This window comes from Saccopteryx bilineata, chromosome 8 (assembly GCF_036850765.1).
Source record: "Saccopteryx bilineata isolate mSacBil1 chromosome 8, mSacBil1_pri_phased_curated, whole genome shotgun sequence".
Lineage (NCBI taxonomy): Eukaryota > Metazoa > Chordata > Mammalia > Chiroptera > Emballonuridae > Saccopteryx > Saccopteryx bilineata.
In genome coordinates, this window is record NC_089497.1 from 38,041,409 (window position 1) to 38,062,839 (window position 21,431).

Here is a 21,431-nt window from a genome sequence, read left to right on the forward strand (position 1 = left end):
AAGAAAAAAGGGGGAAATAATAAATTATTACTGTTTTTTTTTGTGGGGTGTTTTACCTTTTTTTTTTTTTTTTACTTTTTACTCTTTATTAATTCTAATTAGTGCTATCAACAAGACCACCCTCAGATGCCAATAAGAAAGGGGAAATCGAATATTATGGATACAAAAGAAAGAGAGGTAACACAAATAGATGTGGAAAAATCTATGGAGAAAAGACTTAACATATTGGAAGCCTTGGAGCTAAATGACAGAGAATTTAAAATAGAAATCTTAAAAATACTCAGAGATATACAAGAAAACACAGAAAGGCAATTTAGGGAGATCAGAAAACAACTCAATGAACACAAAGAATATATTACCAAGGAAATTGAAACTATAAAAACAAATCAAACAGAAATGAAAAACTCAATTCACGAGCTGAAAAACGAGGTAACAAGCTTAGCTAACAGAACAGCCCAGATTGAAGATAGGATTAGTGAAATAGAAGACAAACAACTTGAGGCACAACAGAGAGAAGAAGAAAGAGATGCAAAAATAATAAAAAACGAGAAAGCCCTACAGGAATTGTCTGACTCCATCAGAAAGAATAACATAAGAATAATAGGTATATCAGAGGGAGAAGAGAAAGAAAATGGAATGGAGAATATACTCAAACAAATAATAGACAAGAACTTCCCAAGCCTGTGGAAAGAACTAAAGCCTCAAATTCAAGAAGCAAACAGAACACCGAGTTTTCTTAACCCCAACAAACCCACTCCAAGGCACATCATAATAAAGATGACACAAACCAATGACAAAGAAAAAATTCTCAAGGCAGCCAGGGAAAAGAAGAGTACAACATATAAAGGAAGGCCTATTAGATTAACATCAGATTTATCAGCAGAAACTCTACAAGCTAGAAGAGAGTGGACCCCAATATTTAAAGCCCTGAAAGAGAGGAACTTTCAGCCAAGAATACTATACTCATCAAAGCTATCCTTCAAGTACGAAGGAGATATAAAAACATTCACAAATACAGAAAAGATGAGAGAATTTATCAGCAGAAAGCCCCCACTCTAGGAAATACTAAAGGGGGTTTCCCAACCAGATTCAAAGAACAAAAGAAAACAACACCACAAGTAACAGCTCCACCAAGAACACAATAAAACCAAACTTAAACTGTGACAACAAAGGAAAAAAAGGGAGGAAAGGATGGAGATTAACAGTAGCAAAGGACGATGAAGTGCAGAAATACTCAGAAGATAGGGTACTACAATGAATATGGTAGGTACCCTTTTCATTACTTAATGGTAACCACCCTTGAAAAAACCACCACAAAAACACTTGACCTAAAAAAGGTAGCAACAGAGGAAAGAAGTGTGGAACACAAACAAACAAAAACAAATGATAGAAAAACGAAAGAGAAGAATCAAACAAGATACAAAACTAACAGAAAGCAATTTATAAAATGGCAGTAGGGAACCCACAAGTGTCAATAATTACACTAAATGTAAATGGATTAAACTTACCAATAAAAAGACACAGAGTAGCAGAATGGATTAAAAAAGAAAATCCAACTATATGCTGCCTACAAGAAACACATCTAAGCAACAAGGATAAAAACAAATTCAAAGTGAAAGGCTGGAAAACAATACTCCAAGCAAACAACACCCAAAAAAAAGCAGGTGTAGCAATACTCATATCTAATAATGCTGACTACAAGACAGAAAAAGTACTCAGAGACAAAAATGGTCATTTCATAATGATTAAGGGGAAGTTGAATCAAGAAGACATAACAATCCTTAATATATATGCACCAAACCAAGGAGCACCAAAATATATAAGACAGCTACTTATTGACCTTAAAACAAAAACTAACAAAAATACAATCATACTTGGAGACCTCAATACACCGCTGACGGCTCTAGATCGGTCATCCAAACAGAGAATCAATAAAGATATAGTGGCCTTAAACGAAATACTAGAACACCTGGATATGATAGACATCTACAGGACACTTCATCCCAAAGCGACAGAGTATATACATTTTTCTCTAGTGTACATGGAACATTCTCAAGAATTGACCATATGTTGGGCCACAAAGACAATGTCAGCAAATTTAGAAAAACTGAAATTGTACCAAGCATATTTTCTGATCATAAAGCCTTGAAACTAGAATTCAACTGCAAAAAAGAGGGGAAAAACCTACAAAAATGTGGAAACTAAACAACATACTTCTAAAAAATGAATGGGTCAAAGAAGAAATAAGCGCAGAGATTAAAAGATATATACAGACAAATGAAAATGAAAATACGACATATCAGAATCTCTGGGATGCAGCAAAAGCAGTAATAAGAGGAAAGTTCATATCACTTCAGGCCTATATGAACAAACAAGAGAGAAACCAAGTAAACCACTTAACTTCACACCTTAAGGAACTAGAAAAAGAAGAACAAAGACAACCCAAAACCAGCCGAAGAAAGGAGATAATAAAAATCAGAGCAGAAATAAATGAAATAGAGAACAGAAAAACTATAGAAAAAAATCAATAAAACAAGGAGCTGGTTCTTTGAAAAGATCAACAAAATTGACAAACCCTTGGCAAGACTCACCAAGGAAAAAAGGCACAGGACTCAAATAAAATCCAAAATGAAAGAGGAGAGATCACCACAGACATCATAGATATACAAAGAATTATTGTAGAATACTATGAAAAATTATATGCCACCAAATACAACAATCTAGAAGAAATGGATAAATTCCTAGAACAATATAACCTTCCTAGACTGAGTCATGAAGAAGCAGAAAGCCTAAACAGACCAATCAGCAGGGAGGAAATAGAAAAAACTATTAAAAACCTCCCCAAAAATAAAAGTCCAGGCCCAGACGGTTATACTAGTGAATTCTATCAAACATTCAAAGAAGACTTGGTTCCTATTCTACTCAAAGTCTTCCAAAAAATTGAAGAAGAAGCAATACTTCCAAACACATTTTATGAGGCCAACATAACCCTCATACCAAAACCTGGCAAGGATGGCACAAAAAAAGAAAACTACAGACCAATATCTCTAATGAATACAGATGCTAACATACTAAACAAAATACTGGCAAACCAAATACAACAACATATTAAAAAAATAATACATCATGATCAAGTGGGATTCATCCCAGAATCTCAAGGATGGTTCAACATACGCAAAACGGTTAACGTAATACACCATATCAACAAAACAAAGAACAAAAACCACATGATCTTATCAATAGATGCAGAAAAGGCTTTTGATAAAATACAACACAATTTTATGTTTAAGACTCTCAACAAAATGGGTATAGAAGGAAAATATCTCAACATGATAAAGGCCATATATGATAAACCATCAGCCAACATCCTATTAAACGGCATAAAACTGAGGACTTTCTACCTTAAATCAGGAACAAGACAGGGTTGTCCACTCTCCCCACTCTTATTCAACGTGGTGCTAGAAGTTCTGGCCAGAGCAATCAGACAAGACAAAGAAATAAAAGGCATCCATATCGGAAAAGAAGAAGTAAAGGTATCACTTTTTGCTGATGATATGATCTTATACATCGAAAACCCGAAGGACTCCACAAAAAGATTATTAGAAACAATAAACCATACAGTAAGGTCGCAGGATACAAAATTAACATACAAAAGTCCATAGCCTTTCTATATGCCAACAATGAAATATTAGAAAACAAACTCAAAAAAATAATCCCCTTCACGATTGCAACAAAAAAAATAAAATACCTAGGAATAAACATAACAAAGAATGTAAAGGACCTATATAATGAAAATTACAAAGCATTGTTAAGGGAAATCGAAAAAGATACAATGAGATGGAAAAATATTCCTTGTTCTTGGATAGGAAGAATAAATATAATCAAAATGGCCGTATTACCCAAAGCAATATACAAATTTAATGCAATTCCCATCAAAATCCCTATGAGATTTTTTAAAGAAATGGAACAAAAAATCATCAGATTTATATGGAACTATAAAAAACCCCGAATAGCCAAAACAATCCTAAGGAAAAAGAATGAAGCTGGGGGCATTACAATACCTGACTTTAAACTATATTATAGGGCCACGATAATCAAAACAGCATGGTATTGGCAAAAAAATAGACAGACCAATGGAACAGAATAGAAAGCCCAGAAATAAAACCACATATATATGGTCAAATAATCTTTGATAAAGGGGCCAACAACACACAATGGAGAAAAGAAAGCCTCTTCAACAAATGGTGTTGGGAAAACTGGAAAGCCACATGCAAAAGAATGAAACTCGACTACAGCCTGTCCCCGTGTACTAAAATTAATTCAAAATGGGTCAAAGACCTAAATATAAGACCTGAAACAATAAAGTACATAGAAGAAGACACCTGGGTTTTAAAGAACATTTTATGAACTTGACTCCAATGGCAAGAGAAGTGAAGGCAAAGATAAATGAATGGAACTACATCAGAATAAAAAGTTTTTGCTCAGCAAGAGAAACTGATATCAAAATAAACAGACAGCCAACTAAATGGGAAATGATATTTTCAAACAACAGCTCAGATAAGGGCCTAATATCCAAAATTTACAAAGAACTCATAAAACTCAACAACAAACAAACAAACAATCCAATAAAAAAATGGGAAGAGGACATGAACAGACACTTCTCCCAGGAAGAGATACAAATGGCCAACAGATATATGAAAAGATGCTCAGCTTCATTAGTTATTAGAGAAATGCAAATCAAAACTACAATGAGATACCACCTCACCCCTGTTAGATTAGCTATTATCAACAAGACGGGTAATAGCAAATGTTGGAGAGGCTGTGGAGAAAAAGGAACCCTCATTCACTGTTGGTGGGACTGTAAAGTAGTACAACCATTATGGAGGAAAGTATGGTGGTTCCTCAAAAAGCTGCAAATAGAACTGCCTTATGACCCAGCAATCCCTCTACTGGGTATATACCCCAAAACCTCAGAAACATTGATACGTAAAGACACATGTAGCCCCATGTTCATTGCAGCACTGTTCACAGTGGCCAAGACATGGAAACAACCAAAAAGCCCTTCAATAGAAGACTGGATAAAGAAGATGTGGCACATATACACTATGGAATACTACTCAGCCATAAAAAATGATGGCTTCAGATCATTTACAGCAAAATGGTGGGATCTTGATAACATTATAAGGAGTGAAATAAGTAAATCAGAAAAAAACAAGAACTACATGATTCCATACATTGGTGGAACATAAAAATGAGACTAAGAGACATGGACAAGAGTGTGGTGGTTACCAGGGGTGGGGGGAGGGAGGACATGGAAGAGAGGGAGGGAGAGAGTTAGGGGAGGGGGAGGGGGAGAGAACTAGATAGAGGGTAGCGGAGGATAATCTGACTTTGGGCGAGGGGTATGCAACATAATTTAATGACAAAATAACCTAGACATGTTTTCTTTGAATATATGTACCCTGATTTATTAATGTCATCCCATTACCATTAATAAAAATTTATTAAAAAAATAAAATAAATTAAAATAAAATAAATAAAAATAAAATCTGCACCTAGGTTAAAAAAATAAATAAATAAATAAAATTAAAGGAGAAATAAAGAGCTTCTCAGACAAGAAAAAGCTAGACGAGTTTCATACAACCAAACCAGCATGAAAAGACATGTTAAAAGGCTCACTTTCAGAAGTATAAGGAGGAGGAAAAGAAAAAGAATAGAAGAACATAGTTAAAAGAATAAAATGGTAATAAATATGTACCTATCAATAATCACTTCAAATATAAGTGGCTTAAATGCTCCAATCAAAAGATATAGGGTATCTGAATGGATAATAAAACAAGACCCACATCATACTGTCTACAACAGACCCACCTCAGAAGAAAAGATAAAGTAAAAGGATGGAAAAAGATATTTCATGAAAAGGAAAGGGGAAAAAGCTGGGGTAGCTGTAGCTATATGACAAAATAGACTTCAATGCAAAAGCACTAGTAGGAGACAAAAAAGGGGCACTTGATACTGATAAAAGGAGCAATCCAACAAGAAAATATAACCCTTGCAAAAATTCATGCACTCAATATAGAAGCACCTAAATACGTAAAGGAAATTTTGATGAACATGAAGGCAGAGTGACAGTATTACAGCCAAAGTAGGGGATTTTAACACCCTGCTAACAGCAATGGATAGATCTTTCAGAGAGAAAATCAACAAGGAAATAGCGGCCTTTAATGTAACAGTAGATCAGATGGATTTAATTGATATCTTCAGAGCATCTGACTCCAAAGCAGCAGAATATACATTCTTTTCAAGAGCACATGGCACATTTTCTAGGATAACCCACATGTTAGGACACAAAACAAGTCTTAATAAATTTAAGATTGAAATAGTATCAAGCATCTGCTCTGATCATAATAGTACAATATAAAACTAGAAATCAATCACATGAAAATAATTAAAAAATACACAGACATGAAGACTAAACAATGAATGAACTAACAATGAGACTAAGGAACAAATAGAAAGACACTGTGAAACAAATGAAAATAAGAACAGAACTCAAAATCTATGGGATACAACATAAGCAATCCTAAGAGGGAATTCATATAGCATTACAGACCTACCTCAAGAAACAAGAATATGCTCAAACAACCTCATATTGTACTGAAAGGAACTAGAGAAAGAACAACAAACAAAACCCAAAGTGAGAAGAAAGGAATTAATAATAAAGATCAGAACAGAAATAAACAAAATACAGTCTATGAAACAATATAAAAGTTCAATGAAACCAGCTGCTGGTTCTTTGAAAAGATAAACTAGATTAACAAACCTTTAGATTCATCAAAAAGAGGGGGGAAGGGATCCAAATAAATAAAATCAGAAATGACTGAGAAGTAACAATTGATACCAAAAAATTAAAATGGATTATAAATATAAATAAAAATATAAAAAACAATATATGCCAACAAATTTGGACAACCTAGAAAAAATGGATAAATTCCTATAAACATAATCTTCCAAAAATGAATCAGAGAGAATCACAGAATCTGAACAGATTACACTAGTGAAACTGAAGCAGTAATTTTAAAACTCCCAAGAAACAAATGTCTTGGACCAGATGGCTTCACAGGTGAATTTTACCAAACATTCAAAGAACAAGTCACATTTATCTTTCTCAAACTATACCAAAAAAAAGATCAAAAGGAGGAAGACTCCTAAGCTTATTGAACAAGGCCAGGATTATCTTAATTCCAAAACCAGATAAAGACACAAAGAAGAAAGAAAATTATAGGCCAATATCCCTAATGAACACAGATGCTAATCCTCAAAACTATATTAGCAAACTGGATCCAGCAATACTTTAAAAAGATCATACACCATGATCAAGCAGAATTTATCCTGGGGATGTAAAGTTGGTACAATATCCTCAAATAAATCAACATGATACAACATATAAACAAAATGAAAGATAAAAATCATATGATCATATGAATAGATGCTGAAAAAAATCTTTTTATAAAATTCAACAACTATTATTTTTTCTTTCTTAAGTGAGAAGTGGGGAGGCAGACAGACAGACTCCCACATGTGCCCAGACCAGGATCCACCCAGCAAGCCCCTTACCAGGGATGCTCTGCTCATCTGGGGCCATTGCTCCATTGCTTGACAACTGAGCTATTTTAGCACCTGAGGTGAGGCCATAGAGCCTTAGTGCCTGGAGCCAACTTGCTCCAACTGAGCCATGGCTGCAGGAAGGGAAGAGAGAGAGAGAGAGAGAGAGAAGGAAAAGGGAGAGGGGTGGAAAATCAGATGGTTGCTTCTCTATGTGCCCTGACTGGGAATCAAACCTGGGATATCCACAGGCTGGGTCGATGCTTTACTACTAAGCCAACCACTCAGGGACAGCATTCATTTACAATGAAAACTCTCAGCCAAGTGGGAATAGAGAAAACATACCTCAACCTAAGAAAAACCATATATGACAGACCCACAACCAACATCATACTCAATGGGGAAAATCTACAATCATTTCCCTTAAGATCAAGAACAGTGCAGGGATGCCTGATATCACCATTCTTATTCAGTATAGTACTGGAAGTCCCAGCCACCGCACTCAAGAACAAGAAGAAATCAAAGGCATCCAAATTGGAAAAAAAGAAGTAAAACTGTCATCATTTGCAGATGACATGATACTATAGAGAACCCTAAAGATTAGACAAAAAAACTACTAGAACTGATAAATTCAGTAAACTAGCAGGATATAAAATAAATTATCCAGTAATCAGTTGCATTTTCACACATCAATAATGATCTATCAGAAGGGAAATTAAGAAAACATTATTCACAGTTGCTTCAAAACTAGGTATTTACCTAATAATAAATTTAACCAAGGATGTAAAAGACTTGTATTCATAAAATTATTAGACACTGAAGAAAGAATCTGAAGATGATACAAAGAAGTGGAAACATACACTGTGTTCATGGGTAGGAAGAATTAACATTATTAAAATGTCCATACAGCCCAAAGCAATCTATAGATTCCACACAATTCCTATCAAGATACCAATGGTGTATTTCACAGAACTAGAATAAATATTCCAAAAATTTATATGGAACCACAAAGGATGCTGCATAGCCACAGGAATCTTGAGAAAGAAGAATAAAGTTGAAGGAATCACACTACCTGATCTCAAACTAACTACAAGGTAATAATAGAACACCATGGTACCAGCTTAAAAACATATAGATTAGTGGAACAGAATAAAGAGCCTAGAAATAAACCCATGCCTTTATGGTCAATTAATATTCGATAAAGGAGGCAAAAACATACAATGGGCTAAAGATAATGTATTCAATAAACAGTGTTAGGAAAAATGGACAAATACATGCCAAAAAATGGAAACTGTACCACCTTTTTACACCATACACAAGAATAAACTCAAAATGGAGTCAAGATTTAAATGTTAGACTCAATACAATAAAACTTCTAGAAGAAAACATAGACAGTAAAATCTTGGACATTTCTCGTAGCAATATATCTTCTCAGGCAAGGGAAACAAAAGAAAAAATAAACACATTAGACTACATAAAACTAAGAAGTCAACAAAATGAAAAGATGACCCACTAAAGGGGAGAATGTACTCAACAATATACATCTAATAAGGGGTTAGTTAATATGCATAATTTTAAAAGAACTTATAAACCTCAAGACCAAAAAAACAATCCAATTTAAAAATAGGCAAAAGACCTGAATAGATACTTCTTAAACAGGACAGATAGCCAATAGACATGAAAAGATGCTCAATGTCAGTAATCACCTGAGAAGTGCAAATTAAAACCACAATGAAATATCACCCCAAACCTGTCAGAATGGCTCTCAACAGTAAATCAACAAACGAGTGTAAGTGAGGGTGTGGAGAAAAGCGAACACTTGTGCACTATTGGTAGGAATGCAGACTGGTGCAGCTTCTTTGGAAAGCAGTATGGAGTTACATCAAAAAATTAAAAATGTAACTGCCGTATGACCCAGCGATTCCACTTCTAGGAATATATCCAAAGAAACCCAAAACACTGATTTGAAAAAGCATATGCACTCTTATGTTCATTGCAGCGTTATTTACAATAGCCAAGATCTGGAAAAGCCCATCAGTAGATGAGTGGATAAAAAAAGCTGTGGCAATTTACACAATGGAATACCACTCAGCCTTAAAAATAAATTTTACCCTTTGTGTCAGCATGAATGGACCTGAAGATCATTATGCTAACTGAAATAAGCCAATGAGAGAAAGAAAAGTACCATATGATTTCACATATATGTGGAATCTAATGAACAGAATAAACAAATGAAATAGAGACAGACTCATAGACAGAGAAGAGACACAGCTGCCAGAGTGGAAGGGGTTCAGGGAGCTGGAAGAAAAAAGTGAAGGGATTAAGCAAAGAAAAATAAATTCATAGACACCTATAACAGTACGGTGATCATCAAAGTAAAAGGTGGTTGGGGAGAAGTCGAAGAAGGTCAAAGGGGATAAATGGAAATGAAAGGAGATTTGATTGGAGTTGTGAACACACGATACAATACACATATGATGTACTACAGAATTGTACATCTGAAACCTATGTAATATTAACCAATGTCACCACAATTCCAAAAAATTTAAAAATAATAAAGTAGTTATTTCTGAAAAAAAATTTTTAAAGGAAATCTCTGACCACACAAATGCTCATTATACATATATAAATAGGACAATTTCAAGATGATTTTTATAACCAATGTCATCCCAATAAATTCAATAAAATTTCTTAAAAATCAAGTTTTTATTTCTTGGTTAAAAACATGGACCAGAAGCTTTCTCTGAGCCTCAAAATGGCATGGTACTATAGTGTCTTACTATGTTTTGAACAGCACACCGAGAGCAGGACTTAGAAGTATGATGTGGAAAAGAACGCGGGAGTCCACACGGGAGCTGTGGCTTCTCTTCTGTGATGAGCTCATGATTTTCCACATTCACATTATGTGCTCTAAATATTTAAACTTTAGCCAGTGGTTTAAAATAATAACCAAACATTACAGCACCAATTGGTATTAAACTAAAAACATACATTTTTTTTTTTTTTTTAATTTAGAAAATTAAATTTAATGGAGTGACACTGATCAATAAGAATACATAGAACTGTGGATTATGTTGTGTACCTCTCACCCACAATCAAATCACTTTCAATCACTGTATATTTGTCCCCCTTTACTCCCTCCCCCACCTCCTCACCCAAAGCCCCCTAACCCTGATAACCACTTCACTTTTATCTATGTCCATGAGTTTCAGTTCTATTTCCCACCTATTTGTAAAATCATATAGCGCTTAGCTTTTTCTGATTTACTTATTTTACTCAGTATAATGTTCTTACGATCCATTCATGTTGATGTAAACGACAGTATGGTATCATTTCTTATGGCTCAGTAGTATTCCATTGTATATATGTACCATATCTTGTTTATTCAATCCTCTATCAAAGGATTGTTTCCATGTCTATGGTCACCATGAATAATGCTATGGCTGTTTCCATGTCTTGGTCACCATGAATAATGCTGCGATGAACACGGGAGATGCATGTGTCTTTACGTACCAATATTTTTGAGTTTTGGAAGTAGATAGCCAGTAGAGGGATTGCTGGGTCATACTGTAGTTCTATTCTTAATTTCTTGAGGAACCACCATACTTTCTTCCATAATGGTTATACTAGTTCGCATTCCCATCAGCAGTGAATGAGAGTTCCTTTTTCTCCACAGCTTCTCCAACACTTGTTATTGTTTGTCCTGTTGACAATCTAACAGGTGGGAGGTGGTATATCTCATTGTAGTTTTGATTTGAATTTCTTGAATAGCTAGCAAAGATGAGCATCTTTTCATGTATCTGTTGGCCATTTGTATGTCTTCTTGGGAGAAGTATCTGTTCAGGTTCTTTCCCCATTTTTTAATTGGGTTGTTTGCTTGTTTGTTGCTGAGCTTTGTGAGTTCTTTATATATTTTGGATATTAACCCCTTAACAGAGCTGTTCTTTGCAAATATTATCTCCCATTTGGTTGGCTGCCTATTTGTTTTGTTGCCAGTTTCTTTTGCTGTGCAGAAGCTTTTTAGTTTGACAGAGTTCCATTCATTTATTTTTGCCTTTACTTCCTTTGACTTTGGGGTCAAATTCATGATAACTTTCTTACAAAGAAAAATTTCTATGCAACCACTCCATTATCAAAGTTTCTGGGTAATATACATAACCTTCTAACCCAGATCACTGATAGTGGATTAACTGTTTCTCAAGTAACATAGCTATATATTAACCTGCCTGTATTTATAAACAAATAATATTTAAGACTCCAAGAAGTAGAGACTTATAAAATATTTAAGTTGAAAGAGATCTTAAAAATCACCTAGCTGAAATTCATTCAAAAAAATAACAATGCCTTCAATAATCTAGACAAGGCAAACTTGTCTTCATCTTGGATGGGAGGGCCTTCCACTACTAAAGATCATGAACTTCATTAATCTCATGCCACACCACAGACATCTCTGAGCTGCTGTATCTCAGGCCAGGTGGGTCAGGGGAAACTAAATATGCTACCCTGGTCACAATGGATTTCATAATCTGGACATTACATCTAGAAACTAGACCAGAGACAGACTGGTGTGCAACTGAGGGAAAATGTGTGAGCAGTCAAACCCTGTGATATGTCTTGTTCTCCAATTCTGTCCAATAGAAAACTTTTGAATTTGGGAACAAATAGGCAGATTTACAGAGAAGTCTCAGGCTTAATATATTTCATTTTTCAAAATTTCATATCAAAAACAATCAGAAACAAAAAATTAAGCTTTTGAAGAATCCACTGATGTGTGGTCAGGGAATACAATTAAGAGATCTATAATTTTTAATATTAACATTGATATGAGTATTTGCAAGGTCCAGGACATCATCATCTCCTTCATGAAAATAAAACAGCATAACAAATGTAGGTCTATTATAAAGATTTAGTGTATTATAGGGTAAGAGCATGGTATTTAAATTGGTAAAAAAATTTGAAATCAGAAAATTTGAGCTCTTGTCTGGTTGTGACATTTCTTTATCTCTAAAAATAGTGCTGATAAAACATAACCCACAGGGTCACTTCAAAAATCAAAGTAATGCATGCAAAAAGACTTATATAGAGATAATGTACAAGCATTAAGTGTTTCTCCCAATAGATATAGTCCTCCAAACTAGGACTAATCTTATTTTTTAAGGCTTTGTACCTAGCACAAACCTCAAGCTCACAAAAGACTTTGATAATATTTAGTGAATAAGTGAATGAGCACCCAGAAACCCCACACACAAAGAACGGTTATTCTGTTGCGTGTATAGTTGTTCAAGACAAGTTTTATAATATGCAAATGTCAGCTTAAAAAAAGTTTATGTTGGTACAAACTTCCAGTTATAAAAATAAGTCATGGTGATGTAATGTACACTAACGGTAACAATAGTTAAATTACATATTTGGAAGTTGCTAAGACAGATCTTAAAAGTTCTCATCACAAGAAAAAATTTTGTGACTATATGGCAATAGATGTTAATCAGAGTTATTGCGGTAATAAAAATGTTTATGATAAAATATAAAAGATAAATAAAATATAAATGAAAGAAATATGTATTAATAAATATATTCATTCTATATGTAAAATGTATATACACATAGAAGTTCATGATACAATAGCTCAAATACGTTAAAGTTAACAAAAATTTTAAATGAACTGTGATGTTTTTTATTAATGGAAACTATCACAAGCAAAGCACTTAAGATTTACTCAAGTACAAGACAGATTCTTACTTGAGGTGATTATCTAACTTAGAGAGTTCATGACAGTGTTTTGCTATCATAGCCAAATATTCGTTACCCATGATTACTCTTTAGCGAACTTTCCAGAATGCAGTTTAAATTTAATTTATAATCAGAAAAATCTTACCATCAAACTTTAAAATCTTGCTATCAAATTATAAAAGTCTTGCTAACTAAATCACTTTGACAATTGTGTAAAAGAAGGCACATTCATTTTATAAATTAAAACTATTTGAAGATAATTAGAGAGAGTTGTCTCACCTGGGTGTATAGAGGCAATGACATAGGTGCTTTGTTTTAACTCTTTTGGCCTGAATAAATATTCTCATCCGAGGATCAAAATACAGGACAGAGGTGTAGGCTCTGAATGACCATCTCTCTGGGAAACTAGAATAGAAAAAAAGCAAAGTCCACACTGTAGAGGATGCAATAGCGATGTGTCTTTCAGAAGAAAAAAATATGAGACTGTCACGTTATGACGGTTTTTACTCGCAGTCGCAGGAACTTTTCTTCTAAACCTAGTGGCACAGCAAACATCAGCAAATCTTATACCACTCACTTCATTAAGGCGGCCTCTTTACCAATAAGCAGTTGAACATGAATATTAGGTTTTATTTTTCTTCTCATATGTAATTAAAAGACAACTGAATGATTAAAGTAAAGTAGTAACAACAAAAAAGCAGGCCTCTAAGTACAAGGGCCGACATGAGTGACCTGCACTTTAATTAGAACTGAACGTTAGTGGGCAAGTAACTGATTCTAAGTAGACTTACATCAGCACTTGGAGAACACTTTCCATTAAAGCTATTGTCCCAGAAGGACGAAACCAAGCCAAATAAATAGAACAATCCCCCTGCTCCAACGTAACAAAAAGAATCTAGGCCTGCACAAATTAAAGTATTGATATTTCCATGAAATTACTGCAGAGAAATACAACAAAAATGTTTCATTTTCTTTGAAATTTATGAGCCAGGAACTTCATTCTCTAAGTGCAATGATTATTAAAATAAGTGTTTACGTCCATCTGAAGGGAGGAGCTGGATGATGTGATGAGTGGAAAAGAGGGGAAATGAGAAAAATAAAGGATAGGAAGGCAATAAAATGCGAGCAAACAATGTAATTTAAAAACAGCCTGTGTTGAGAAGTCTCCGTGCTGCTGCATACTAACACCAGGGAGCGTCTGCGTTATAGTCCTTTTATAAACCGTAGATCTTCTCTAATTAGACAAGGAATAAAGGTAAAAAACAAGCTCAGCCATGCTGCAGAAATAGTGATCTTTATCTGTTGGGTCCCCAAAAAGGCCCCAGTGAAGGGCTTACAAGGCCAAACAGAAATCAGGGAGCAGTAAACTCATCATTTTACAATCCTCCCTCAGTCCAGCAGGAGACGAAGATGATGGAAAGGAAGCATGAAACCTGTCCAGGGGGGACTGATGGATGCGGCCACACCACTGCCAGCTACTCCCTAGGAAAGGACAGAGCGCCAAAGAATTTACGTAAATGAACATGAAGCCCGTAAGAAATTCAAGGATTTCCTGCTTGGTTGTAAGTTCCTTCAAGCAGGATCTGAAGTTCATTAAAAATCCAGGAAATTTCTTTGAATTGTTTAAAAAGAAAATTATTTGAAATAAGCCTTGAGTAGAGAAGTTCCCAGTATAAGTTATTATTATTATTTTTTTGTATTTTTCTGAAGCTGGAAACGGGGAGAGACAGACAGACTCCCGCATGCGCCCGACCGGGATCCACCCGGCATGCCCACCAGGGGTGACGCTCTGCCCACCAGGGGGTGATGCTCTGCCCCTCCGGGGCATCGCTCTGTTGCGACCAGAGCCACTCTAGCGCCTGGGGCAGAGGCCAAGGAGCCATCCCTAGCGCCCGGGCCATCTTTGCTCCAATGGAGCCTCAGCTGCGGGAGGGGAAGAGAGAGACAGAGAGGAAGGAGGGGGGAGGGGTGGAGAAGCAGATGGGCGCTTCTCCTGTGTGCCCTGGCCGGGAATCGAACCCGGGACCTCTGCACGCCAGGCCGACGCTCTACCGTTGAGCCAACCGGCCAGGGCCAGTATAAGTTATTTTTTAAAAAGTATCTAGTCCGTGGCTATTACACTATGAACACTAATGCATTTTTACTGCGACAGGAGAGGCTGATGGCATTCTGGCACAGCAGCACAATAATGTGGGTGACTTCAGTGCACCAGGCGCTGTGCAAGCAACCAAGTCCTCATCTGTTAAAAGGAAAAAAAAAATAGACACCTTGGGACACTATAAGCATTTTGAGGGCTTCTGACATTATTCAAATGCTTTGTGGATCTCCTGGTTTGAAATGGTCCTTCAACTGTAGCTCTTTCTTCTGACTGTCCTCAAAGCAAACACAGCTCTGTCATTTGAAGGTAAAAGTCGAAAGTAATTCAGAACCAAGGTTGAGAATTTGAGAAATATAGTGGGAGATCAAATTGGGTTAGATGAGTTTTAGTTTAAAAAAAAATATTATACAAGTCAAAACAAGGACACTAATATTTCTACCTCTTGATAGGTCATTTTTAAACTCACTGAATAAATATTTATTGCTAAATATTCATAGCATGTGTGTTGAGAATTCTTAAGACCTCCTCTATGTTAGATTTGTTGGAAGGTCCCATGGGACTTATCATATAATCATACTCCTAAGATTTATCACAGTGAGGTAGTCAGGATTTACAGGGATCAAAAGGGGAAAAGACAGGTGGAGTGTGGAGGAATCCACGTGCAGCTTTCATATGGTCTCTCCTCTCATGACAAGTCACACAGAACATACTCTTCCCCAGCTATGAAAGTACAGGAACATGTATGTGGGGTTTCTGCAAACGAAGCCCATTAGTGACTCAGCACCAAATGTTTTTATTGGAGGGCTAGTCGCATAAGCATCCTCTGCCTCCCAGAAAGAAAGTCGGTTTTCAGTATAAACCATATTGTTTGCATAGTCTGGACACACTGTGTCACCCTTCTCTGTTGGGGAAAGGTTTATATCGGTGTAGGGGACTGTTTCAGCCAGGTCCCAGAAGCCAGCCCAAAACCAACCTTTGCAAGCAAGACTTACAGTGAATAAATAGAAGCAGCCTTTTATGTTAACCCTTTTCTACACACATGCCTACTTTTGAAAGTTCCTACTTATTTGTAACAAACAGAATGGCAATGCCTCTTTTGCCACTTGATACCTATGATAAAAAGAGAGTGAAATATAAAATCTATATAAGAAATGGGCCACCCAATATAACTTTCAAACTCCTTTATATGATGTAGATCTTTCTTGATCTGGTCCCCACTTAACTCTCCAGCTTTGTCTCTTACCAGCTTCTGTCTAACCATTTAGGACCACTCACAGTTCTTCAGATACGGGATTATGTTTTCTTATTTCCAAGCCTAGGAACATTCAGTCTTTTGGCTGTTTTCAGTTGGCTCCTTTTCACCCATAAGAATGCAACCCAGGTCCTGGCCAGTTTGCACAGTGGATAGAGCATGGCCCTGCATTTGGACATCCCGGGTTTGATTCCTGGTCAGTGTATACATGAGAAGCGACCATCTGCTTTTCCGCCCCTCTCTCTCCCCTTTCTCTCTCGCTTCCCCTCTCACAGCTAGTGGCTCAATTGGTTCAAGCATCTGCCACAGGCCCTGAGAATAGTTTGGCTGGCCTGAGCATCAGCCTTAGGAGCTGAGGATAGCTTGGTTGATTCGAGCATCAGCCTCAGACGGGGGTTGGTGGGTGGATCCCGGTCAAGGTATATGTGGGAATCTCCCCTCTCACTTAAAAAAAAAAAAGAAAGAAAAAGAAAAAAGGGATACAACTCAAAATCTTAACTTCCTCTCGCAGCCTTCCCTTACTGCAGGGGTCCCCAAACTACGGCCCGCAGGCCACATGTGGCCCCCTGAGGCCATTTATCCGGCCCTCGCAGCACTTCTGGAAGGGGAATCTCTTTCATTGGTGGTCAGTGAGAGGAGCATAGTTCCCATTGAAATACTGGTCAGTTTGTTGATTTAAATTTACTTGTTCTTTATTTTAAATATTGTATTTGTTCCCGTTTTGGTTTTTTACTTTAAAATAAGATATGTGCAGTGTGCATGGGGATTTGTTCATAGTTTTTTTATAGTCCAGCCCTCCAACGGTCTGAGGGACAGTGAACTGGCCCCCTGTGTAAAAAGTTTGGGGACCCCTGCCTTACTGCATGTTTGGGTAAATCACTCTCCTCACGTTTGGGTAAATCTCCCCCCTCTTCTTTCGTATCTCCACACATAGCACTTGTCACTTAGTGGTGTCATTGTCTGTTTGTTTATCTCTATCCCCATCAAGCTATTAATTCCATGAGGCTAGTATCCTCATCAACAAATACTTGTTAAATAAATGGTAATTATTTAGCATTCCCGTGGCTTAATTTAAAATGAACAACATGGAGTTCCTTATATAAGAAAGATTTTTAACAATTGATCATCTTCAGTGACAATGCTCTCAGTCTTTATAAATAGAGCCATTCACTTGGGAAACTGGGCTACAAATGTACTGAGTAATCAGAGTATCTTCAGAAGATCTAGGGAAAAAAATACTCTTGTTCTCTACCCATCAGGAACGGCTTCACATCTTTTTCAAAACGTGGTCTTCTCTTGTTTCCTCCTAAATGTCTCTTTTCTGTCTTACACTTGCCAGAAATTTCCATATTTTTTCTTTACCTCTCTTTCTATCTATTTAACTGGCTATAATAAACTAAGAACAAGAGAGGTACAAGCTTAACACACACACACACACACACACATACACGCTTACGCAACACCAGATGCACACGGAGTCACATGACAGATACGGGGAAGGAGGAGAATATCTTAAGGCAGAAACTGCCTCAATAGTCTGTGGAATATACAGAAAGAGGTGGAGATGCTTTTTGTCATTTGCTCAGCAAGGAGTATTCTTAAAAAGTCTCTACTTCACCTCCAGCTGTGGCTGTGGCCCTTCATTGCCCTTTCTCCCAATCTATCAATGTTGTTCTGCTACTGGTTTGTTGGGGGTTTTTTTGATCGATGGTTGATTGATTTTAGGGAGAGAAGAAGGGAAAGAGAGGCAGAAACATCAATCTGTTTCAATATGTGCCCTGACTAGGGATCAAACCTGCAACCTTTGCATATCAGGACGTAGCTCTCATGTACTCAGCTACCCGGTCAGGGCTGGTCTGCTACTGTTTTAAGTGTTTCTCTGTAAGTGTCATACCATGGGTGGACTCTGTGTTGTGGTCAGAAAACTGTGTTAAGAACAGGAGAGGAGCCAGAATGTGGGGTCCCATAGCCAATGTCATTATCTCCTTTATCTACCAATTCAGATTCTCTGTGGCTGGAGTCTGAGAAAGTGAAGTTTTCAAAGCTACTCAACTGATTCCTTCAGGTCTGCTGGTTTGGAGAACCACTGCCTGTAGACCTAGCGGACAGGGTGGTATGTGAGGCAGGTGGTATGCAGGAAACAGGGGAGCGGAACAGTCTCTCACAGGTGTTTAGGCCTACGACACCCTCAACATTTATCCACGCTGGGCACACAGAAAACAGACTCCCATTCAGCCCAACCACTGAGGTCCGCGATTGAAAAAATGTCTCTAAACTCCAGGCACTAGACCAAATTAGATCCTTTCTGAAATAGCTCTGAAATGCCCTATTTTTACTCATGAAATTACTGTACATTATTACAAAAATTGTTTTCTAAATTTATTGCAGCCTGACTAGGCAGTGGCACAGTGGAAAGAGCGTCAGACTGGGATGTGGAAGGACCCAGGTTCAAGACCCTGAGGTCGCCAGCTCGAGTGCGGGCTCATCTGGTTTGAACAAAGCTCACCAGCTTGGACCCAAGGTCGCTGGCTCGAGCAAGGGCCAGCTACTCGGTCTGCTGTAGCCCCACAGTCAAGGCACATATGAGAAAACAATCGATGAACAACTAAGGTGTTGGAACGAAAAACTAATAATTGATGCTTCTCATCTCTCTCCGTCCTGTCCCTGTCTATCCCTCTCTCTGACTCTCTCTCTGTCTCTGTAAAAAAAAAAAAATTATAAATTTATTGCGAAAGTCCCTATAAAAATCTCTGAAGATTTCTTGAAGTTGAATTGAACAAGTCCTGTATCATCTTAAATATAAAGACATGCATAAAGATTTTTTAACTCGTTTAAATTCTGAACTATGAAGGGGCTAACCAAATTTAATATTAGGCTAGATTATACCTAAGAGGAAAATGTCAACTCGAAGAAGTAATTTAAAAGAAAAGTTATAAGCTTTGCAAAGTAATGAAAGTACTTCTGTCACAACCACAGCGTGGAAAGCTGCACGTTATAACAATTTGAAGTGGTAACTCCTGATGTGTTTCCAGCCAGCTCAGTTAGGACACAAACTAGAGACATCACAGAATGCTGCCCGAAGACTGTCAATTCTGAAACACGCTGCCAACGTGGTACCTCATTCAAAACATTACTTGGCACAAAATTTAAATTCCATTGCTCTGTAACCACTCTCAGAGCTGTTTCTTGGGATGGTTTTCAGCAGCCACCAGAGATCTTGCACCATAATGGATTCCAGGGGCATGGCAGGCCCGTTTGATGACAGCCAATACCATAACATGCCTTTATTTATTTATTCATTTATATTAAGTGAGAGGCAGGAGGCAATGAGATACACTCTGGATGCTCCCTGACCGGGATCCACTTGCAAGTGCCCTACCAGGCGACCCTTTGCGCAGCTAGGCTGTTGCTCTGTTGCTCGACAACTGAGCTATTTTAGTGCCTGAAGTGAGGCCATGGAGCCATCCTCAGCACCCAGGGTCAATTTTTGCTCAAACTGTTCGAGCAATGGCTGCGGGAGGAGAAGAGAGAGGGAGAGAGATGGGGGGTGAGGTGGACGGGGAGAGAAACAGATGGTCACTTCTCCTGTGTGCCTTGATCGGGAATCAAACCAAGGACTTCCACATGCTGGGCCAATGCTCTACCATCGAGCTAACTGGTCAGAGCCAATTTTTTTTTTTAACCAGAATCTTTGCTTTCTTCCATTTTCTCATACAGCTGAGTATGTATATAATATTTGTAATGCTAAGAAAATAGTAAGTCACTGAAAACAACATGGGCACAAGATAATCACGTGCACAAGGAACCAGGTGACATGATCACAGGGTCCTGACACCCACAAAGGGAATCAGGAAAAATGCTGTAGGAGTGATCAAGCCTTCACCGTAGAATACAAGAGAGATTTTAAAGAGAAGTACTTACAATTTCTTAAAACTCCCTCTCTCATCCTAAAAAAATCCCAATGACCTTGGGAGGACAGTGCGATCCCAATGACTATGGAGGGCAGTGCGATCTACTACTGAGAGTGCCGGCACCTTAGCCCTTAATTCAGTTTACCCAAACACAGTTCACTTGTTGTTTTCTATATACCAGATAATTATGTATGTGTCAAAAACAAGTAGAAGGGAGGAAAATAAAATGCACTGAGAATTTCCATGTGCCAGATATTGTGACTTTTCTATTTCTATAGCACTTACATTAAGTAGATGATCTTATAGCAGGGATCAGGAAACTTTCTGGCTGAGAGAGCCATGAACGTCACATATTTTAAAATGTAATTCCGTGAGAGCCATACAACGACCCATGTATGTTATGAATTATCCAATAAAAACTTAGCGTTGTTCCGGAGGACAGCTGTGATGGGCTCCAGCCACCCGCAACCATGAACATGAGCGGTAGGAAATGAATGGATTGTAATACATGAGAATGTTTTATATTTTTAACGTTATTATTTTTTTTTATTAAAGATTTGTCTGCGAGCCAGATGCAGCCATCAAAAGAGCCATATCTGGCTCGTGAGACATAGGTTCCCGACCCCTGTGTTACAGCCTCATTTTATGGATGGGGACATCAAAGTGTAGAGACAACAGACAACTTATCACTAGAATGAAAGCTCTTCCAACAGAATCCAAACCACTTGAGAACAAACAAATCTGTGTGTTTTTTTCCCTAATATATTTCAGGCTCCTAAAACTGGGCTTGACACTCAATAAATACTCATTGAATGGGTAAGTGTAAAACGAACAG

General features: G+C 37.2%; 1 protein-coding gene across 1 annotated transcript in view; it reads right to left on the reverse strand.

Moving 5' to 3' along the window:
* Nucleotides 1–21,431, reverse strand: part of MORC1 (MORC family CW-type zinc finger 1) — a 194,412-nt gene that overhangs the window by 109,290 nt on the left and 63,691 nt on the right. Inside the window, exon 9 of the mRNA XM_066241204.1 lies at nucleotides 13,615–13,740. Coding sequence (XP_066097301.1) covers nucleotides 13,615–13,740 — 126 coding nt within the window. The remainder of the gene's footprint in view (nucleotides 1–13,614; nucleotides 13,741–21,431) is intronic.